The sequence below is a fragment of the Rana temporaria genome, chromosome 4 (assembly GCF_905171775.1).
Source record: "Rana temporaria chromosome 4, aRanTem1.1, whole genome shotgun sequence".
In the NCBI taxonomy this organism is placed as follows: Eukaryota; Metazoa; Chordata; class Amphibia; order Anura; family Ranidae; genus Rana; species Rana temporaria.
Genome location: NC_053492.1, coordinates 152540370 through 152564887, shown reverse-complemented (window position 1 = coordinate 152564887; position 24518 = coordinate 152540370). Strand labels below are relative to the sequence as shown.

The window sequence follows — 24518 nt, the reverse complement described above, 5'->3', positions numbered from 1 at the left end:
AACAAAGGTTACAAGTGGATAGTGGTAGTTTTTTTACGTGTTTCACAGACAGCCATAAGCCTGCTTCATCAGAAACATATGGAAGGCATATCTGAGGAAAATATAACAATTACATTAACATTTATATATAGAAACACTTATCCCAATTTCAGCATGCTAAATGTCTCTACTCACATATGATGTCTTGTGTCAGCCCATGTGTGCCTTATGTGAAACAGCAAGCGATGTAAAAAAAATAAAAACCCTAAAAATCATGCCATAGGAATCTGTGACTATAGGACATCATAGCAATTATTAGTATATTTTAATTCTGTAAACCCCTAATAAGATGAGTTGTACTAAATATCTGCCAGCTATGTAGCTTTACTATGTTGAGGAAGAATCTGCATAGGTACTGGTGAAGCCCTTACATGATCAATCTCAGTGATAGCAGGCATTTCCATATCCACTTAAATATGAAAGTGCATACTGTATATAAATATATACAGTGCTTGACAAATTTGCTTGGAATCTAGGAGCCAGCTAAAAAAGTTATGAGCCAGGAACACGCCCCGTCCCGCCGAGCTTGCGTGCAGAAGCGAGCCTATACGTGAGTAGCGCCCGCATATGAAAGCAGTGTTTAAACCACACATGTGAGGTATTACTGCGATTGGTAGAGCGAGAGCAATAATTCTAGCCCTAGGCCTCCTCTGTTAGGCCCCATACACACGAGAGAATTTATCCGCGGATACGGTCCAGCGGACCGTTTCCACGGATAAATCCTCTCAAAGATTTCCGCAGATTTCTATGCGATGGAGTGTACACACCATCGCATTGAAATCCGCGCGGAAATCCTCTGGCGATGACGTGTCGCGCCGTCGCCGCGATTATGACGCGGCGACGGCGCGACGCTGTCATATAAGGAATTCCACGCATGCGTCAAATCATTACGACGCGTGCGGGGAATCCCTTTGGACGGATGGATCCGGTAAGTCTGTACAGATGAGCGGATCCATCCGTTGGAATGGATTCCAGCAGATGGATTTGTTGTGCATGTCAGCAAATATCCGATCTGCTGGAATCCATCCCAGAGGAGATTTCTCTGCGGAAACAGATCCGCTGGCGTGTACACACCATAGGATCTATCCGCAGAAACCCATTTGCTGGGATTTATCTGCGGATGGATTCTATCGTGTGTATGGGGCCTTACTCAAAACATGCAACCTGTAGAATTTTTTAAACTTTGCCTATGGAGATTTTAAAGGGTAAAATGTTGTCGCCATTCCACGAGTGGGCGCAATTTTGAAGCGTGACATGTTAGGTATCAATTTACTCGGCGTTACATTATCTTTCACAATATAAAATAAATTGGGCTAATTTTACTGTTGTTTTATTTTTGTATTAAAAAAAGTATTTTTTTCCAAAAAATTTGCGCTTGTAAGACCACTGCGCAAATACGGTGTGACAGAAAAACATGGAATAGGCAGGCTCAAACTTACCGACCAATCAGAAACCAACTAAATTCACCTGTCTAACAGTTTGTGTTAAAAACAGAGGTTTAGTTGCACGCATTTGCAAATGTATGTGTAAGCTGCAGGCCCCGGTCAAGGCTCTCGGCGTGACAGAAAGTATTGCAACAACTGCCATTGTATTCTCTAGGGTGTTAGAATAAAAAATATATATAATGTTTGTGGGTTCTAACTTCTAAGTAAAGGGAAGGAGATGGAAACAGGCATCCTAATTTTAGGAGGGGAGTTTAAGGAAAAACAACTTTCACAGCCCCCTCCCCAGTACACAGCCCCCCCATCCATTATACACCCCCCCCCATCCAGTACACATCCCCCCTATCCATTCTACATCCCCCATCCATTATACAGCCCCCCTCCCCAGTAAACAGCCCCTGTCCATTATACATCCCCCCCATCCAGTACACAGCCCCTCATCCAGTACACATCCCCCTATCCAGTACACAGCCCCCCATCCACTATACATTCCCCCACATCCACTATACATCCCCCCATCCAGTACACAGCCTCCCCATCCATTATAAATCCCCCCCCTCCATCCAGTACACATCCCCCCATCCATTATACATCCCCCCCATCCATTATACAGCCCCCATCCATTATACATCCCCCCATCCAGTACACAGTCACACTGCACTCCCATGAGACCCCCAGTCTCCTGGAACAGTGCTGCCAGCATTCTCTACAGTTAAGTAAAAAAAAAAATACTGTCAGCCCCTTCCACACTGTTCCTCCTGTGTCACTCCTATTACAAACTGAAGCTTCTATCTACCTCAATAGCTCATTTTTTTCACTGACCTGGTCACATGACTACTCTCCTCGGATGTTACACAGTAGGTCATGTGACTGCTCTCCTCCTCCAATCAAAGGTACACTCGGAGGAGGAGGAGAGAAGCCATAAAAAACTTGAGCTATAAAGATATTTATAAGCTTCGTTTTCCAATGACACTGACACAGGAGAAGCGGTGTAGAAGGGGCTGGCAAGTGACTTTTTTTTGCAGGGAGCAGTGTTCCAGGACCAGGGGATGCGGGACAGCCAGCCTGACACCCCCCCCCCAATGGGTGGCTCCTGGGGCGGACTGCCCGATCCCCGCCCCCTATTGGTAAAACATGATATCGGCATATAACACTGTTTACCCTCTGTTTTCAGGAAAAAAGTGTGTGTTATACTTCCTAATCCAACACTTTGTTGCTGAGCTTCCAACTGTCACCACACCATGTGAGTAAATGTGCCACCGCTTTCCCAGTCAGATGTACACTCACCAACTAGTATTGCTTCACACTCTCGTGTTTTGGCAAAAAAAGCAGTCATCCCTCAAGGTTAAATGACATCCCATCAGATAAAGGTCCAAGAAAAGTCATAATATGTCCAGAAAATAAACTCCAGATAGTGTGATACTGTATATAAAAGTTTATTTAAATATAGCATTACATCACCAGCCTAATGGTAGTGCACTTACCAGAAGGCAATAAAAGTATCGCATGCGTATCATGTATGATGCCAGAAATATCACGTCGCGGCGAGCACTTTGAAATTTCGCCAAACTTCCTTATCCAAAAATCACTTGGAACGTCACTTCCGGTGGTGCGCTATCTTTACTTCCGATTGCCGTACAGCAGGATTGGCTGTACGGCACGGCAACCTCATTTAAGTACTCCCACTTATGCAAATATCATGATTCCAAAACTCAACCCACCCGATGTCCCAGTGGGAATGATATATCTAGCATCCGCCACGTATACATTCATACATGCTGCATAAATATCAATGCAACTCAATAAAAACCATTATCTCAAATATATGAAATAAAAAAAATCATCATTATAATTAAAAATCACTTAATATAATTTCATAATGGTAAAATCTGTAAGTTACATAGGTTAATTGATCATAATGACATCAAACCAATTACAGTGGTACATTTGACCAAAATACCGGAGCCATATAAAACAATATTAAAACAATAATAATGAATATTAACCAAATCCAAAAACTAAAAAATGATGGCTTAATTAATACAGCTCTATATTCAAACCATGCGGTGTAAGACATTTCATAAAAAATATCCATTTTGTCTCTCTGGGACAAGTCCCTCACTATTGGAGCCATTCCAAGACAAGAATACAAGTCTATACTACAAAACTGCAATAAGGATGGATCCCTATTATGTTTTTCTCTAAAGTACCGTAATTGTTCTCAGTAAAGAGCAAGATGCATGCGCATAGTTAGGCAACCTTGACAGAACAATGTTTACGCAAGGCAGATTATATCTGTACTTTTTTACAGCCTGAACAAAAGCTGCTAAACTGCAGAGTATTGTGCTATCACATATACCCTTTTTTATAGTATATGTGATATTCTATAGTGAGGTGAGGGGCGCTATATCAAAATAGTGGATGCGTGTCACAATGTGCGTTTGAGTAGTACACAGTGTAACTGTGTACCCAAATCTATGTGAAAAACCAAACAGATTATAGTCTAAACTCTATAAGTACAATAGTGCCAAATGCCGTGGAAAATAAATAAAATAAAAAAAAAAAAAAAATTTTTTTTTTTATATTTTATTTATTTTCCACGGCATTTGGCACTATTGTACTTATAGAGTTTAGACTATAATCTGTTTGGTTTTTCACATAGATTTGGGTACACAGTTACACTGTGTACTACTCAAACGCACATTGTGACACGCATCCACTATTTTGATATAGCGCCCCTCACCTCACTATACAATATATGCAAGTCAGTCACCTGATTTTATTTGGGAGCAGCTTCACTCAGTTAGTCACTTGATTTATCAAGTATATAATTTAGTGTAATTCATTTGGCGCGAGATTTATTTTTCCTGTATAATATGTGATATTCTGCCCATGGCAACAGCAGTTACAATACAGAGTCAGCAAGGAGTTTGTGCCGCATGTTGAAAAACTCATGCAGAATAAAGGCTTGTTTACATTGGTCTGCGAAAACCAATCTACGTTGGATTGCTTTTCACAAAGCATTACAGGAACAACAGACAGGCATTCAGGAGGCAATACTATCACCTTCAGAATGCCTTTTGGCAGCTGAATGGTCTTTTTGAATGGGAATACCATGCCGCAATTGCGAGCCTAGTGTTTACATTGCAGATAAGCCCCGTTCACTTGAAAGGGGTGCAATCGGTAGGGTACACTGCCACCCGTTGAGCACAGCAGCAGGTATATTTTTTGCCATATTTGTTCAACATTATCTTGCAGCGTAAGAAGGGTGGTAAAACTGGTGTTCAAGTTCCTATTTTTACTGCCCCCTGAACCAAATAGTAAACTATGGCTCCAAATGTTACTGACACAGAAAGCATGTTGTGTGCACATAAACCTTTCTGGATGATGGACACTTTGGGGTTGATTTACTAAAACTGGAGAGTGTAAAATATGGTGCAGCTCTGTACAAAAATCAATCAGTTTTCATGTTTTTTTTTGTCAAAGCTTAAGGTGTTATTTAACCCAGCACCCTGCAGTCACTATATCTGGTCTCCCACAGTACACAGAACATGGAAATGCAATTATATTAGTAACTATAAACTGCTAAATACCTTTTCTCATCAGCAGCATATGTAGCAGTCTTATGACTTCTATAAGTGTCTGGTTAAAGCTTGTAGGATAAGTTTTTCATTTGCCTCTAACTGTCCTATGAGGCTGTATGACCCCTGACCCTCAGTCTGGAGAGTGCGGATTGCCCCTTTGCTGATAACATGCACTCTCCCAAAAAAAACTCTCAAGCCATACACACAAAACTGAGCATGTGCAGCTTGTCCTCAATGCTCTGTTCTATCAGGAGATGGTTTGGGGACTGTGGAAGAAGGGGAGGAACAGAGAAGACAGGGTCAAACAGTTGTTTTACAAAATGTGGATGATTTACCCCTTAGGTTCCACAGTGAGTATAACAAGCATGCTTTACTGAATATACAGACTGATTTTACTGTTGTGGGTTTAGTAACACTTTAACTTAAAGGGTCACTAAAGGAAAAAATGTTTTTAGCTAAATAGCTTCCTTTACCTTACTGCAGTCCTGGTTTCATGTCCTCATTGTTCGTTTTTGCTTTGATGTTGCTGTAATTCCTCTCTGTTCTGGACACTTCCTGGTTGTCTGTTTCCTGATCACCACAGTACTGGGAGATTTGTCACTGTGGTCACTAATCAAGGAGGTGTGATTACTGTTTGTAAAACTAAACTGGATTGGTGCTGAGGGGTTTTAGACAAAGCATCGCTGCCCTCTATTGGCTCTTTACATCAGAGAACCAAGAAACAACAGCAAAAACGAAACTAAACTGCAGGCACATTATATGATTGTTTTTTATCTATTTTTAATCATTTTTAAAAGGAATCAGTAAACTATTATGTCTCTATACCCTGTAAACAGTCATTTCAGCAAAAAATAATTTTTCCTTTAGTGACCCTTTAACGAGCTGATTGGCTACCATGCACAGCTACCCCAGATTTTGTACTCTCCAGTTTTAGTAAATCAACCCCTTTGTGTATTAGTAAAAAATAAATACAAAAATACAGCTCTAGCACACAGGAAATCTAAAACATATTTACTATGTGCATTGTATGTTCAGGCATTAGCTTAACGTTGTCCTGTAAGCATGTAAAAAAAAAAAAAATGTTATTGACATGTTTGTTATCTTTATCTTTTGTTTCCCAGTTAAGAGAAGAGGATTTGATTTCAATTTATCGTTCAATAAAGGCTATGGGATTTACAAGATATCCCAGGATAATCACGAGACTGCAGAAAATTCCATATCCTACCATAATTTGATCAATTATGAATGTGACAACACAAATGACCCCGGCTGTGACAGAATCCTTAATTCGGCTGTGCTGGATTTCAGCACTATAGATCTACAGGACAGCTCCATGATGAAAGACATTGGTACGCTTAGAAACCTCAACCCAGAGACAAAATCTGACCAAGGAAAAGACAAGGCCATCGGTCGTCTGCTTTCTGAGAAAATTGGTGTCTTCAAAAGGGAAGATATTAGAAATGTTGACAAGTCTGTGTTCTATGAAGGCCAAGAGAGGAGGCTTTCACATGAGGAAAGTCGCAAGCCAGAACTTACAGACTGGGAGTGGTGCAGAAGCAAATCTGAAAGGACACCTCGACAGGTAATACTGCTCGAACACAAAGATGATGCATTTACTTGATAATGGTTATAACTATTCAGTCCAGTGGGTTTAATAATCACAGTTTTCATTGAAGAGAAGAAGTCAGGTTTGTTGCACATCTAGGTGGGGCCATCTTCATCATGCACACCTTTCAAGTGGAGTGCACTCATCAATGCTTGGAAAAATGCAGTAAAAATACAATAGAGTCCTCTAAAAAAGAACTGACCCATGTCACTACACACTGTATCTGTATTCTGTTACTGGGAGTGAGGTTACATAGGTATGCTAGACTGGTAAAGTGGGGCAGGTTCAGCATGACCCTCCTAATGCAAAATTACTATACACTGATACGCATTGTATCATTAGTTGCATTAGGAGGGACATGCTGTGCCTGCCCCACTACTCCAGTCCAGCGTACCTCTGTAACCTCACTCCCAGTAACAATATGTGGTCCTGCAGAGCACATAGCCTGGACCTCATGCATGGTCATATTACCTCCTTTACTTTCACTTTACAAGGTACTACACCCAACAACTGGTTGCTTGCCTGGAACTTGTACTTGGTTACTCTTAGGAACTACACTCCTTCTCCTTGTCTTGGCCAGTTAAAGGGGTTGTAAAGGTAACAAAAAAAAAAAATCCCTAAATAGCTTCCATTACCTTAGTGCAGTCCTCCTTCACTTGCCTCATCCTTCCATTTTGCTTTTAAATGTCCTTATTTCTTCTGAGAAATCCTCACTTCCTGTTCTTCTGTCTGTAACTACACACAGTAATGCAAGGCTTTCTCCCTGGCGTGAAGAAAGCCTCTTGAGGGGGCGAGCAGGAGGGTCAGGACGCTATCTACTTTGCAGATAGAGAAAGGAGCTGTGTGTTAGTGGGAGTTCTGACACTCCTGCTCGCCCCCTCAAGAGGCTTTCTCCACACCAGGGAGAAAGTGTCACATTACTGTGTGTAGTTACAGACAGAAGAACAGGAAGTGAGGATTTCTCAGAAGAAATGAGGACATTTAAAAGCAAAATGGAAGGATGAGGTAAGTGAAGGAGGACTGCACTAAGGTAAAGGAAGCTATTTAGGGAATAACCCTTTATGTAGTGGTGTAGCTTCATACCTCTTTGTGCTTTCCAGACCCTGGTTCTTTAGATACGACAGAACCAACATGCATCCCTTTGCAAAAACTTCAGACCAGGCTTAAACTTCTGTACTTCAGATTCAAAATGATTTTATATGAGTTTTGAAACTATATTAACATGTCAAAATTGAATGATATTTTAGTAATTGGGATTACATATACTTTAACTACAGCTGTCTCCAATTATCACCATTATGCTTACATATCTACATTTACAGCCAACATTTCTTTTGAAAACATACACAATTTGAACATTTCTAGGGATCACGCAATAGATCAGGGGTGTCCAACCTTTTGAAGAGCGAGGGCCATTTAAACGACTTGGTAACCAGTCGCGGGCCACAATGAGCGGAGCGGTGGATGTCATATGCAAAGCGGACATGGACACAGCCCACTATACTTTTTTTTTCTTTTTTGCGGATCGAATCGAAGGTAGGACACAAGTTTGTTTATTTCTGCCACTGCTTAGAAGTAAATGGAGGGTCTAATTGGTCAGGCTGTCAGACTGACCATGTGAAAGGGGCCCAAGGCTGCTTTCACACTGATTTACCTGCACCGTTGGTGCAACGCAGTGTACCTTTGGCTTTCCTGCACTTTGCAATAGACTTCTATTATATTCTGCAGGTGTGGTGTATTTTCAGAAAGCTCACCAAATTCGCAGGTAATAACAGAAGTCTATGGCTCAGTGCAGGTAACCCGCAAGTAAACTGCTCTGCACCTGCAGATCCGTTTGAAAGCAGCCCAGTAACCACTGCAGAACAGATATGCCCATACTGTATATACACTGATTTTAGTAATAAACTGACCTTTAATAACAGTATTCTATTCTATTCCATCCCAGAGCAGGAGGTCGGGCGCCACATCAGAGGCCTCCACGGGCCACATGTGGCCCTCGGGCCACTGGTTAGGCACCCCTGCAATAGATCATTCAGATGTCTATACAAGCATAAGGAAACAACATATTTACAAACTAGATCAGGGTTTCTCAACCAGAGATCTGTGGAACCATAAGCTTCAGGGCTCAAGTCCTGTGGGAACGCGTGGGAACGAAGTTCCTGCACTTTTTTCACAGCAGGAACTCAGTTCCCTTTGCAGGACTAGAGCAGCCAAGAGCAGCCGAGCCGCCCGAGCCAATCCTTCACTAAGTGGCGATGCCCAGCTCGAGTCACTGTCAGGGGCAGGCGAACCTTAGTAATCCTTTATGTTACTGGCTGCTTCCTGTATATGGATTTATCGGGTAGTGTGCAGGTATTCCGTCACTTCCTCGATGCCGCAATGTCTCCTGGGAGCTTTTGTCATTGTTCCCAGGAGACATTTCTGGAGGTCTGCCGCAAGTTATCGCAGGATTTAGAAAGAACTTGCTTTAAAGGCAGACCTCCGCAATGTCTCCTGGGAACAATGACAAAAGCTCCCAGGAGACATTGCGGCATCGAGGAAGTGACGGAATACCCGCACACTACCCGAAGAATCCATATACAGGAAGCAGCCAGTAACAAAGGATTACTAAGGTACAGTGGATTGAAAAAAATAAAAAAAACATGTGGTTTAGTAATTATGCATATGAGCGTATCATTTTTTTTTTGGTGGGGGAGTGGATCTTGGGTGGGAGTTCCCACACTTTTTTCCCCAGGACTTGACCCCTGATAAGCTTCCTCCAGAGGTTGCTGGAGGTTTCTTGAGCAATGAGAAATCACTGTCTCTCAGATAAGTTCCCACTGACACCTCATCTTTTTATCTATCTGTAAGGGGGTAATTCTTCCCAATGTGTAAGGAGCATTTTTCCTACTGACCATCACACTAATGTATCATGAGTTGTAGATATAGTCATTTTTAGCACTATGTAAATTGGCTTGAGATTTGAAATATTACCTTGAAGTATGTCTGAACTAGTTAAAGTGGAGGTTCACCCGAAAACTACATTTTTAACATTAGATTGATGCTCATTTTGTCAAGGGGAATCGAGTAGTTTTTTTTAAATCAAAGCAGTACTTACCGTTTTAGAGAGCGATCTTCTCCGCCGCTTCCGGGTATGGGCTGCGGGACTGGGCGTTCCTATTTGATTGACAGGCTTCCGACAGGCTTCCGACGGTCGCATACATCGCGTCACGATTTTCCGAAAGTAGCCGAACGTCGGTGCGCAGGTGCCGTATAGAGCCGCACCGACGTTCGGCTTCTTTCGGCTACTCGTGACGCGATGTATGCGACCGTCGGAAGCCTGTCGGAAGCCTGTCAATCAAATAGGAACACCCAGTCCCGAAGACCATACCCAGAAGCGGCGGAGAAGATCTATCTCTAAAACGGTAAGTACTGCTTCGATTTAAAAAAAAACACCCAATTCCCCTTGACAAAATGAGCATCAAATTAATGTTAAAAAATTTTTTTCGGGTGAACTCCCACTTTAAGCTATAAATGCACATTTTCTGGTCACCACAATGGGAGGTGAAGTAAAAATCTTGGAGACACATTTTAGGTTGGCAACAGTCTAAGAAAATATTTGATCTTAGAAAGAGATGTCGTTTCATTCTCTATTGTATATCTGTTTCAGGAATTTAGGAAAACTCTCCCCAATGGGACAAAGACACCAAAAGATAAAAAAAAAGTAACATGAGTTTAACCAGTCCATACTTTATCCTAAACCTGAAAAAATGGCTTTCAAAACACAGTTCACTTTCAAAAGAGTTCTATATTCAGAGCATACACTTTCACTTTATAACATCAGCATTGTAATAACAATACAAACAGTAATCGTTGGGACTCCATATCCCATGGTACTGTGATGCTTGCAAGCAGTGATTCCTGTACTGACTCCGCCTCCTGAAACTCCTCCTCTTAGCACCTCTGTAGTTCAGAAGGTAGGCTGAGTGAATTAGCAGTGCATACTCACATGGCATAGTAGTTAATATGAGTCACATAATTCAGGACAGTAAATGTGCGGGGATCTTTACAAAGTACGTTTACAAGCTTCAAAATTAATCCGATTAATAGGAATAGGCTAGAAATAATTGAACAGCAAAGTGGAAATGACTGGGCTCTTAAAGGCGACATACAGGTATGTGCCTGTGCCCAGCCATGCCATTCTGCCGACGTATATGTGCAGGAAGCGGTCCTTAAGTGGTTAAACACCCATACACATGTTACCTAAACAGCATTTAATTTTCTTCAACCTCTGACACCTCTGGGAGTGTCAGAGGTTTTCTGTAGCAGATGACCCATACTGCTGTCTCCTTCCCTCTCTTAGGCCCCGTACACACGACCGAGTTTCTTGGCAGAATTCAGCCAGAAACTCGATCGGAGCCGTATTCTGCCGAGAAACCCGGTCGTATGTACACTTTTGGCCGAGGAAACCGATGAGGAACTTGTCGAGCCAAATAGAGAACATGTTCTCTATTTCCTCGTTAGTCAATGGGGAAACTTGGAACGCCAAGATCCTCGGCGGCTTCACAAGTGTCATGGTCTTACCTCTCTCCTGTCTCCTTCGTTTGACATGTGCTGGCGGCCATCTTGGTTTCTGGGTCTCTTGTAGCCTCCCACCCTGCGGCTCCTCCTTCCCACTGGGAGGAGCTGGATGCCTGGCTCATATATATAGGAGGTCTGTGGCTTCAGTTCCTTGCTTGGTCCTCCTGTGTTCACATGCTTCTAAGACTGCTGCTGCTTCTGGTTCCGATCCTGGCTTTGTCTGACTTCCCTGCTGGTTCCTGATCCTGGCTTCGTCTGACTTCCCTGCTGGTGTCTGATCCTGGCTTCGTCTGACTTCCCCGCTGGTTCCTGATCCTGGCTTCGTCTGACTACCCTTCTGGTTCCTGACCTCTGGCTTCGCGAGACTCTGCTTCGGTTTCACCATCCGTTTGGACTTTTGCTTTACAGCTTGATTTTCAATAAAGCCTTCTTATTTTCACTTATCTCTTGTTGTACGTCTGGTTCATGGTTCCGTAACATTAGGACCAAGCCATGAATTTTGACGGTACAGGGCCATCCTCGCTACCCACGCTGGTTGCCAGACTTGATCAGCAGGATCACCTGTTGGGTCAGTTCGCCGTGGCGTTGCAAACCCTGCTTGAACGCACGGCTCATTTCGCTCCCGGTGCCGATGGGTCGGTTGTTGCTCCTGGGCCCGCTCCTACTGCCGCTCCGGTTGTTGCGCCAGAGTCTACCCCGACACCTGTTGTTGCGCCTGCGGTGTTTCGGGGTATGACCGGTTCTGCCCCCCTTCCACAGCGATTTGGGGGAGAGCCAACTCAGTGCCGAGGTTTCCTTAACCAAGTGGGCATTTATTTCGAGTTGCTGCCACATGCCTTTCCCACTGAGAGATCAAAGGTGGGCTTCTTGATCTCGCTGCTCTCGGACAAGGCCTTGGCCTGGGCCAGCCCTTTATGGGAGAACAACAATCCGGTGGTTGCCGAGTTTTCCGGTTTTGTTGCTTCTCTTCGGAAGGTATTCGATGTGCCGGCTCGCGCCGCCTCTGCTGCGAAGCTCCTTATGTCCGTCAGACAGGGTTCACAATCCGTAGCCGAATACGCCATTGAGTTTCGTACCCTGGCAGCAGAGGTGGGCTGGAATAATGAGGCTCTGGTCGCTGCTTTCTCTCATGGTCTCTCGGATGCCTTGAAGGATGAGGTTGCAGCTAAGGACCTACCAGAGCTCGAGGCTCTTATTTCTTTCCTGATTTTGATTGACACCAGACTCAGGGAGAGACCTTCCTTTAAGGAGAGCCTGCGGAGGCCTCCTAACAGTTTGACGCCTACGCTTGCTGTCCCACCCGTGCCTCCCTCTCCTCCCACGCCTCCTGGGGTTGACTTGTCTGGGGGTGAACCCATGCAGCTGGGGTTTGCTCGCCTGTCCGAGGGGGAGAGGGTACTCCGGAGACGCGAGGGCCGATGCATGTACTGTGGTCTCGGTGGGCATTTTCGGTTGGCATGTCCGAACCGTCCGGGAAACGCTCGCACCTGAGATCCTGTCGGGGGCAGATCTTGGGTGGAGTCTCCTCGTCCCCGGTTTCCCGTGTTGATAAACCACTGATCACTGTTGTCCTCTCCTGGGTCGGGGGCTCGGTGACGACCCAGGCGTTGGTGGACTCTGGTGCTGGTGGTTTTTTCATTGATAGTGAGTTCGCTGCCGCCAATTCCATTCCTCTGCAGGCTCGAGGTTCCCCGCTGGCTCTAGAGGCGATAGACGGTAGACCCCTCCAGCCGTCACACGTGACTCATGAGACCCTTCCAGTGGGGATAGCCATTGGTGCCGTTCACAGAGAGTCGGTCTGCTTCCAGGTTATTTCGTCTCCACACTACTCGGTGGTCTTGGGGTACCCCTGGCTCCAGAAGCATAATCCGACTTTCGACTGGAGATCGGCCGAGATCCTCTCATGGTCACCACAGTGTGGGGCTAGTTGCATCCATGGGCCTGTCAAGTTGCTGTGTACTTCCTCGGACTCTCTGTTGCCTCCTGAATACGAGGAGTACCGGGATGTATTCGATAAGGTGCGCGCAGTTGCCCTACCTCCGCACCGCCCATACGATTGTGCCATAGAGTTACAACCTGGTGCCGTTCCTCCTCGCGGCAGGGTCTATCCACTGTCGGTTGCGGAGAATGAGGCCATGGAGGAGTACGTGATGGAGGTGCTGTCCCGTGGTCACATTTGCAAATCCTCGTCCCCGGCAGGGGCTGGATTTTTCTTTGTGAAAAAGAAGGGCAGTGAGTTGAGGCCTTGCATCGATTACAGGGGCCTTAATCGCATCACGATCAAGAACGCTTACCCGATACCCTTGATTTCCGAGCTGTTCGATCGCCTTAAGGGGGCCACGGTCTTTACCAAACTCGACCTGAGGGCGGCATATAACCTGGTAAGGATCAAGGCGGGCGATGAGTGGAAGACCGCGTTTAACACCAGGACCGGTCATTATGAATCCATGGTTATGCCCTTTGGGTTGTGCAATGCGCCCGCAGTCTTTCAGGAATTCATCAACGATGTTTTCCGTGACCTGTTGCAGCAGTGTGTGGTGGTCTATTTGGATGACATCTTGGTATACTCTGAATCCATGGAGGCCCACATTCTGGATGTCAAGCGAGTGTTGCAACGGTTACGAGAGAACAAGCTGTTCGGTAAGCTTGAGAAATGCGAATTTCACCGATCCCAGGTAACCTTCTTAGGTTACATCATTTCCGCTGAGGGGTTCTCCATGGACCCTGAGAAGGTTTCGGCTGTCTTACAGTGGCCTCAGCCCAGTGGTCTTCGTTCCTTGCAGCGCTTTTTGGGCTTCGCCAATTATTATCGGAAGTTCATCAGGGACTTCTCCATGCTGGCCAAGCCTCTCACGGATCTGACCAGGAAGGGCAGTAATTCCCAGGTCTGGCCGTTTGAGGCCATCCGGGCTTTTGAGGCCCTAAAATCCGCCTTTGTGTCGGCTCCGATTCTGTCTCATCCCAACCCTGGGTTGCCCTTTGTCCTCGAGGTGGACGCGTCTGAAACGGGAGTAGGCGCCCTTCTGTCTCAGCGTAGAACACCAGAGGGTCCGCTGCTTCCTTGTGGGTTTTACTCCCGGAAACTGTCACCCGCGGAGTGCAACTATCAGATTGGTGACAGGGAGTTATTGGCCATAGTGCAGGCTCTCAAAGAATGGAGGCACTTGCTCGAGGGCTCGGTGGTTCCGGTTCTCATCCTGACGGACCACAAGAATCTGACCTACCTTTCTGAGGCCAAGAGATTGACACCACGTCAGGCCAGATGGGCTCTGTTCTTGTCACGTTTTAATTACGTGGTCTCCTACCTACCTGGTTCCAAGAACATCAGGGCGGATGCCTTATCACGGCAGTACTCCGAGCTGTCCAGGGAGGAATCTATACCGACTTCGGTCATACCTCCGAATCAGATCCTGGCCGCCATTCGCACCAGCCTGACCTCTCCCCTTGGTGAGCAGATTTTGGCGGCTCAATCTGGTGCTCCCTCTGGGAGACCCAACGGCAGATGTTTTGTGCCTGAGGAGTTGCGCACTCGGTTGTTGCGAACCTACCATAACTCCAAGACTGCGGGGCATCCTGGTTAGAATCAGCTGTCCTGGGCTGTTTCACGTCTGTTCTGGTGGCCTTCCCTACGTTCCGACATCGCCGCATATGTAGCGGCATGCTCCGTTTGTGCCCAAAGTAAGTCCCCTCGGCACCTTCCGTTGGGCCTGCTGCAACCCATAGCCACCGGGGAGCGCCCATGGTCACACCTGGGGATGGATTTCATTGTGGACCTCCCTGCATCCCGAGGCCATACGGTCATTCTCATGATTGTGGATCGGTTTTCCAAAATGTGCCACTGTGTTCCTCTCAAGAAGTTACCCTCTGCACAAGAGTTGGCCACGATTTTTGCCTGGGAGGTCTTCCGGTTGCACGGTTTGCCCAAGGAGATAGTGTCGGATCGGGGGAGTCAGTTCGTGTCCAGGTTCTGGCGCGCCTTTTGCTCCCAGTTGGGGATTCATCTCTCCTTCTCCTCGGCCTACCACCCTCAGTCCAATGGGGCCGCAGAACGATCCAACCAGGCCTTGGAGCAATTCCTTCGTTGCTATGTCTCCGATCACCAGGACAATTGGGTTGACCTCCTGCCTTGGGCTGAGTTTGCCAGGAACACGGCGGTGAACTCTTCCTCTGGGACGTCTCCCTTCATGGCCAATTATGGGTTCCAACCTGCCGTGTTACCGGAGGCATTCTCTCCCCAGGATATTCCGGCTGTGGAGGATCACCTTTCCGTCCTACGCGCCTCTTGGGTACAGATCCAGAAGTCCCTTGAGGTCTCTGCGCAGCGCCAGAGACTCCAGGCTGATCGCAGACGAGCGCCTGCTCCTTCTTACCAGGTCGGAGACCGTGTATGGTTGTCCACTCGCAACCTCAACCTTCGAGTGCCCACTCCCAAGCTGGCTCCTCGCTTTGTTGGTCCCTTCCGAGTGCTTCGCAGGGTAAACCCGGTAGCCTATGCCCTTGCGCTTCCTCCTGGCATGCGGATCTCCAACGTGTTTCATGTCTCCCTGTTGAAGCCACTGGTGTGCAATCGCTTCACTTCCTCGGTTCCTCGGCCTCGTCCGGTCCAAGTGGGCAATCATGAGGAGTATGAGGTGAGCAATATCCTGGACTCACGCCTGGTCCGCGGTCGGGTGCAGTTTTTGGTCCACTGGCGTGGTTATGGTCCAGAGGAGCGTTCCTGGGTTCCCTCCGCAGATGTCCATGCTCCTGCCTTGCTCCGAGCCTTCCACGCACGCTTCCCTCAGAAACCGTTTTTTGCACCGCGGAGGAGGGGCCCTTGAGGGGGAGGTACTGTCATGGTCTTACCTCTCTCCTGTCTCCTTCGTTTGACATGTGCTGGCGGCCATCTTGGTTTCTGGGTCTCTTGTAGCCTCCCACCCTGCGGCTCCTCCTTCCCACTGGGAGGAGCTGGATGCCTGGCTCATATATATAGGAGGTCTGTGGCTTCAGTTCCTTGCTTGGTCCTCCTGTGTTCACATGCTTCTAAGACTGCTGCTGCTTCTGGTTCCGATCCTGGCTTTGTCTGACTTCCCTGCTGGTTCCTGATCCTGGCTTCGTCTGACTTCCCTGCTGGTGTCTGATCCTGGCTTCGTCTGACTTCCCTGCTGGTTCCTGATCCTGGCTTCGTCTGACTTCCCTGCTGGTGTCTGATCCTGGCTTCGTCTGACTTCCCTGCTGGTTCCTGATCCTGGCTTCGTCTGACTACCCTTCTGGTTCCTGACCTCTGGCTTCGCGAGACTCTGCTTCGGTTTCACCATCCGTTTGGACTTTTGCTTTACAGCTTGATTTTCAATAAAGCCTTCTTATTTTCACTTATCTCTTGTTGTACGTCTGGTTCATGGTTCCGTAACAACAAGGAACTCGACAAGCAAAACGATGTGTTTTGCTCGTCGAGTTTCTCGGACGTGTGTACGGGGCCTGACCGGTCATCACCAGGGTGTTGTTCTGTTAAAAAATAACAGTGCCAGTAGCATGATCACTGGGTGAAAATAAAAGAAAGAAAGCCTAAAATAAGAAAACGAATGCAACCATCACATCTAAGAATTGGTAAACTGCAATAAGTGTTTACTTTTGGGTTTAACACTGCTTGATCTCATTGGCACTTGTAACCCTGGAAGAAAGTGAAGATTCCAATGGAGAAGATAATGGTAAGTATATCGCATATATTTTAAACAGATGCTGACCGATCTGACCCATTGTCTGGTGTCACTATCAACACTCAGTAAAAATGTAAAAATTCATAGGATTCTTCTAATCAGTTTTGGGGTCGAAAGGTACCATCACTACAGAATGACTGAAGCTCTGTTCAATTCTAAATTTCAAATCTTTATTCTCGACAGACAATACAAATGTCTTTCAATTTAAGCTTTTCAAAGAACACTTCCAATTTACAAAGTAATTTGCATGTACTAAAGAATCTTGATTTTAGTCGGTTAAAATGACATTGTCTCTTATCTGTTGTACACTGAATAGAATTTGGCCTAAAGGCAAAAACTCAACCACATCATCGATGCGTATTAATTTTTTATCTCCTCTGGAATGTTATTCACTGCGGAGAAATGGTACTTAGATATTTAAGACTTCAGCTGTGCTTAGAACCATTTTATATTCTGCTCCATGTATCTTTGTTGGATATAAAAAAGACCTTTGACAAGGGATACCTTGTCAAGGGACAACTGTCTGAAGGTGGGCTGACAATAAAAATCAGTACCGGTATGTACTATGGGCAAAAATAGGAATTGCTGTTATCATTAAACATATTAATTATCATCTATAGATGGTGAATTATGTTTATCATTAAGATGCTGTCATTCCATCACAACAGATAAAACCATTACAGCTCAATTGTTTATATACTGTAATATAAATCATGGCATTTTCCAGGCTGTCTGTTATCATCACCTGTCTATCATGGTCATAGCAGTATATTGATATACTAGTTCAATCTATATTGATGCAAGCAGTCATATTTGGAATAATTGACAGTGATATTTTGATTTCTGTAAATGCTATTTGCCTCAAGCAGTGAAATTCAATTTTTTGTCCAGTCTAAGGTCCCGGTGTTACCACTTACTTACTAGGTACCATACATTTGGTCTTTAGCATTTTTATTGGCATAATCATTCATATGTCTTTCATCTTAATTTAGACTGCAATTATTAGTTTGGACAGCAGATCTGAAGAAATTTTTTTCTTAACCACTTAAGCCCCGGACCAATACGCTGTCTAAAGACCCAAGGTGTTTTTACAATTTGGCAATGCGCTGCTTTAACTGGTAATTGCGCGGTCATGCAATGTTGTACCGAAATGAAACTTGCGTCCTTTTCTTCCCACAAATAGAGCTTTATTTTGATGGTATTTGATCGCCTCTGCGATTTTTATTTTTTGCGATATAAACGCAAAAAGACCGTAAATTTTGAAAAAAAATTATTTTTCTTATAACAAAAAGTAAAAAAAATCGAATAAACTAAATTTTAGTCAAACATTTAGGCCAAAATGTATTCAGCCACATGTCTTTAGTAAAAAAAATTGCAATAAGCGTATATTTATTGGTTTTCGCAAAAGTTATAGCGTCTACAAACTAGGGTACATTTTCTGGAATTTACACAGCTTTTATTTTATGACTGCCTATCTCATTTCTTGAGGTGCTAAAATGGCAGGGCAGTACAAAACCCCCCCCAAATGACCCCATTTTGGAAAGTAGACACCCCAAGGAAACTGCCGAGAGGCATGTTGAGTCCATTGAATATTTAATTTTTTTGTCCCAAGTGATTGAATAATGACGAAAAAAAAAAAAAAAATGTTTACAAAAAGTTGTCACTAAATGATATATTTCTCACACATGCCATGGTTATATGTGGAATTGCACCCCAAAATACATTCTGCTGCTTCTCCTGAGTACGGGGATACCACATGTGTGGGACTTTTTGGGAGCCTAGCCGCATAAGGGGCCCCAAAACCCAAGCACCGCCTTCAGCATTTCTAAGGGCACAAATTTTTGATTTCACTCCTCACTACCTATCAAGGTTTCGAAGGCCATAAAATGCCAAAATAGCAAAAAAAAAAAACAAATGACCCCATTTTGGAAAGTAGACACCCTAAGCTATTTGCTGAGAGGCATGTCGAGTCCATGGAATATTTTATATTTTGACACAAGTTGCGGGAATATGACAAACTGATTTTTTTTTGCACAAAGTTGTCACTAAATGATATATTGCTCACACATGCCATAGTTATATGTGGAATTGCACCCCAAAATACATTCTGCTGCTTCTCCCGAGTACGGGGATACCACATATGTGGGACTTTTTGTGAGCCTAGCCGCATACGGGGCCCCGAAAACAAAGCACCGCCTTCAAGATTTCTAAGGGCATACATTTTTGATTTCACTCCTCACTACCTATCACTACCTATCACAGTTTTGAAGGCCATAAAATGCCAAGATGTCACACAACCCCCCCAAATGACCCCATTTTGGAAAGAAGACACCCCAAGCTATTTGCTGAGAGGCATGTTGAGTCCATGGAATATTTAATTTTATGGCCCCAAGTGATTGAATAATGACCAAAAAAAAAAAAAAAAAATTTTACAAAACGTTGTCACTAAATGATATATTTCTCACATATGCCATGGGCATATGTGGAATTGCACCCCAAAATACATTCTGCTGCTTCTCCTGAGTACGGGGATACCACATGTGTGGGACTTTTTGGGAGCCTAGCCGCGTACGGGACCCCGAAAACCAATCACCGCCTTCAGGATTTCTAAGGGCATAAATTTTTGATTTCACTCCTCACTACCTATCACAGTTTCGAAGGCAATAAAATGCCAAAACAGCACAAAACCCCCCCAAATGACCCCATTTTGGAAAGTAGACACCCCAAGCTATTTGCTGAGAGGCATGTTGAGTCCATGGAATATTTAATTTTTTTGCCCCAAGTCACTGAATAATGACCAAAAAAAAAAAAATACAAAACGTTGTCACTAAATGATATATTTCTCACACATGCCACGGTTATATGTGGAATTGCACCCCAAAATACATTCTGCTGCTTCTACTGAGTACGGGGATACCACATGTGTGGGACTTTTTGGGAGCCTAGCCGCGTACGGGGCCCCGAAAACCAAGCACTGCCTTCAAGATTTGTGTGAGTGAAATCAAAAATTTATGTCCTTAGAAATCTTGAAGGTGGTGCTTGGTTTTCGGGGTCTCATACGCGGCTAGGCTCCCAAAAAGTCCCACACATGTGGTATCCCCGTACTCAGGAGAAGCAGCAGAATGTATTTTGGGGTGCAATTCCACATATAACCATGGCATGTGTGAGAAATATATCATTTAGTGACAATGTTTTGTACATTTTTTTATTTTAATTTTTTTTGGTCATGATTCAATCACTTGGGGCAAAAAAATTAAATATTCCATGGACTCAACATGCCTCTCAGCAAATAGCTTGGGGTGTCTACTTTCCAAAATGGGGTCATTTGGGGGGTTTTTGTGCTATTTTGGCATTTTATGGCCTTCGAAACTGTGATAGGTAGTGAGGAGTGAAATCAAAAATTTGCGCCCTTAGAAATGCTGAAGGCGGTGCTTGGTTTTCGGGGTCCCGTACGCGGCTAGGCTCCCAAAAAGTCCCAAACATGTGGTATCCCCGTACTCAGGAGAAGCAGCAGAATGTATTTTAGGGTGCAACTCCACATATAACCATGGCATGTGTGAGCAATATATCATTTAGTGACAATTTTTTTTTTTTTCTCATTATTCAATCACTTTGGACAAAAAAAAAAAAAATCAATGGACTCAACATGCCTCTCAGCAGTTTCCTTGGGGTGTCTTCTTTCCAAAATGGGGTCATTTGGGGTTTTTTTGTGCTATTTTGGCATTTTATGGCCTTCGAAACTGTGATAGGTAGTGAGGAGTGAAATCAAAAATTTACACCCTTAGAAAGCCTGAAGGCGGTGATTGGTTTTTGGGGTCCCGTACGCGGCTAGGCTCCCAAAAAGTCTCACACATGTGGTATCCCCGTACTCAGGAGAAGCAGCAGAATGCATTTTGGGGTGTAATTCCACATATGCCCATGGCATGTTTGAGCAATATATCATTTAGTGACAACTTTGCGCAAAAAAAAATATATATATATATATATATTTATATTTCCCGCAACTTGGGTCAAAATCTAAAATATTCCATGGACTTAAGATGCCTCTCAGCAAATAGCTTGGGGTGTCTACTTTCCAAAATGGGGTCATTTGGGGGGGGGTTTCAATTGTCCTGGCATTTTATGCACAACAATTAGAAGCTTATGTCACACATCACCCACTCTTCTAACCACTTGAAGAAAAAGCCCTTTCTGACACTGTTTGTTTACATAAAAACATATTATTTTTTTGCAAGAAAGTAAAGTTGAACCCCCAAACATTATATATTTTTTTAAAGCAAAGGCCCTACAGATTAAAATGGTGGGTGTTGCAAAAAAAAATTCCACACAGTATTTGCGCAGCGTTTTTTCAAACGCATTTTTTGGGGAAAAAATACACTTTTTTTATTTTAAAGCACTAAAACACACTATATTGCCCAAATTATTGATGAAATAAAAATTATGATCTTAGGCCGAGTACATGGATACCAAACACGACATACTTTAAAATTGCGCACAAACGCGCAGTGGCGACAAACTACATACATTTTTAAAAGCCTTTAAAAGCCTTTACAGGTTACCACATTAGATTTACAGAGTAGGTCTACTGCTAAAATGACTGCCCTCGATCTGCCCTTCGCGGTGATACCTCACATGCATGGTGCAATTGCTGTTTACATATGACTCCAGACCGACGCTTGCGTTCGCCTTTGCGCAAGAGCAGGGGGGGACAGGGATGCTTTTTTTTATTTTTTTATTTTTTTATATATTTATTTCGCTTTTTTTATTTTATTTGTTAACTGTTCCTTCCATTTATTTATTTTTTTACCATTTTTATTGTTATCTCAGGGAATGTAAATATCCCTTATGATAGCAATAGTTAGTGACAGGTACTCTTTTTTTTTTTTAAATGGGGTCTATTAGACCCTAGATCTTTCCTCTGCCCTCAAAGCATCTGACCACACCAAGATCGGTGTGATAAAATGCTTTCCCATATTCTCAATGGCGCCGTTTATATCTGGGGGGGGGGGACATTCCCTCCCACTGAATGTAAAAGCAGTCTAGAGGCTAATTAGCCGCTAGGACTGCTTTTACATGAAAGCCGACCGCTGGCTGAAAAGAATGATACCAAGATGATGCCTAAACCCGCAGGCATCATTCTGGTATAACCATTCAAAGTCCAGCAACATACCAGTACGTTGATGGTTCTTGTTGGACATGTATTGTAATCTTTTTTTTTTCATGCAGCCTGTTGGCTGAACAAAAAAAAGATTGATCGGTGGGTATGCCCACCATTAGAATACCTCCCTTCATCCACCCACTTCTAATGATGGGCATACATGCACCATTTATATATGCCGAAGCATGGGGGCATCCTCCCGCAAAAAAGTTATGCCGCGTACGGTCGGACTTTTCTATGCCGCGTACACACGGTCGGACTTTTCCACAGGAAAGCCTCCGTAGGAATGTCAACCGTATGTACGCGGAATTAGGAGCAAAATCGCTCCTCCGCCCCTAATGCCCCCATGCTCCGGCATATATGCTCTTTTTTGAACTGTAGTGGTGAAATCACCTCCTACAGCATTGGAGTCGCGGCTTTATATATCGTGGGAGCAAACGCTGTTGCTGTCACGCTAAATAAATCCGCACTGCAACTGAATGGCGTACCTGCTAAGCAAATGATGGTTAACATTAAAACAAAGTAACATTCCAGTATAACAGTAAGATCATACAATACCTGCAAAGCAAATACCTATAAAAAAACATAGTAAAAAATAAAACATTTTTTAACACAACCTGTGCCTAAAATATATATATGCCGAAGCATGGGGGCATCCTCCCGCAAAAAAGTTATGCCGCGTACGGTCGGACTTTTCTATGCCGCGTACACACGGTCGGACTTTTCTATGCTGTGTACACATGGTCAGACTTTTCCACGGGAAAGCCTCCGTAGGAATGTCAACCGTATGTACGCGGCATTAGGAGCAAAATCGCTCCTCCGCCCCTGCTGCCCCCATGCTTCGGCATATATGCTCTTTTTTTTAACTGTGGTGGTGAAATCACCTCCTACAGCACTGGAGTCGCGGCTTTATATATCGTGGGAGCAAACGCTGTTGCTGTCAAGATAAATAAGTCCGCGCAACAGCTGAATGGCGTACCTGAAAACAGTAAAATAAATTACATACCTGAAAAGCAAGCATGAAAAAACATAACAACAATAAAACTTTGCAGAATAGAATACAGTAAAAAAGAGCAGAACAATAGAGAGAGAATAGAGAGGGAGAGAACAATAAAACGACAACTATTTTTGGTTTTTTTATTTTATATTTTTTTGTGTGTTTTTATTTTTTACTTTTTTTTTTTTTTTTTTAACACTTTTTTTTGTAACTGTGAACTGTAACTTCAACTTTTCGGTTCCAGGTTTGGGTCTCTCAAAATGCGATGGCATCTTGGGAGACCCTGTGTGAGTGTGCCTAGCCTGTGAAATGTTTCACCCTACACTAATAATTAACGTGTGTGTGGAAGCGTTCAAAACATTCACCAATACAAAGACCAGGATTGGCAGGACATTTGGGACAAAAATAACGGGTGTCACGCCTAAATCCGCGCTTGGTACAGACACGACATTTTCTTTGGGGGGCTCGTTGGGTAGGGGTACTCTCGAGGACATAAGGAAAATGCCTCTCATGCAGTCGGCTTACTGCATTTGGTAGGGGCTGGTGAGGTACAGTACCGCCTGGATACAGGAGTTCTGTGATGATATCCCTCTGGAATTGAAGGAAGGATTCATTCCGTCCTGAAGCTCTGTATACGACATGAGCATTCAGTAGAGCCAATTGAAATAAATGTAGAGACACTTTTTTGTACCAGCGTCTCGTCTTACGGGCAATATGATACGGCGCCATTAACTGGTCGTTGAGGTCCACCCCTCCCATATTAAGGTTATATTCGTGGACACAGAGGGGTTTCTCCACAACACCAGTCGCCGTACGAATTTGGACTGTCGTGTCTGCGTGAAGGGTGGTAAGAACGAAAACATTCCTATTGTCCCGCCACTTCACAGCGAGCAAATTTTTACATCTGCAGCAGGCTCTCGCCCCCGGCCTAATACGGGCATCTACAAGCCGCTGGGGGAAGCCCCGGCGATTAGGTCGCACGGTGCCACATGCTCCAATCTGTTGATCAAATAAGTGGCTAAAAAGTGGCACGCTGCTGTAAAAATTGTCCACATACAAATGGTACCCCTTTCCGAATAAGGGTGACACCAAGTCCCAAACAATCTTGCCAGCGCTCCCCATGTAATCTGGGCATCCTTCCGGCTCTACCTGACTATCTTTTCCCTCGTAAACCCTAAAGCTCCATGTGTAGCCTGTGGCCCTGTCACAGAGCTTATAGAGCTTGACCCCGTATCTGGAACGCTTGCTGGGAAGGTACTGTTTGAAAGACAAGCGGCCAGCAAATTTAATCAGGGACTCATCAACGCATACAACCTGCTGGGGATTAAACAAGGCTGCAAAACGTTCGTTGAAATCGTTTACGAGGGGCCGAATTTTGTAGAGCCGGTCAAATTCATGGTCTCCACGTGGACGACAAAGTGCATTGTCACTGAAAT

At 44.4% G+C, this 24518-nt stretch overlaps 1 protein-coding gene across 1 annotated transcript in view; it reads left to right on the top strand.

Annotated features, from left to right (window-relative positions):
- GPR149 (G protein-coupled receptor 149) overlaps nt 1–24518 on the top strand; it is an 88997-nt gene that overhangs the window by 27439 nt on the left and 37040 nt on the right. Inside the window, exon 3 of the mRNA XM_040349215.1 lies at nt 6187–6647. Coding sequence (XP_040205149.1) covers nt 6187–6647 — 461 coding nt within the window. The remainder of the gene's footprint in view (nt 1–6186; nt 6648–24518) is intronic.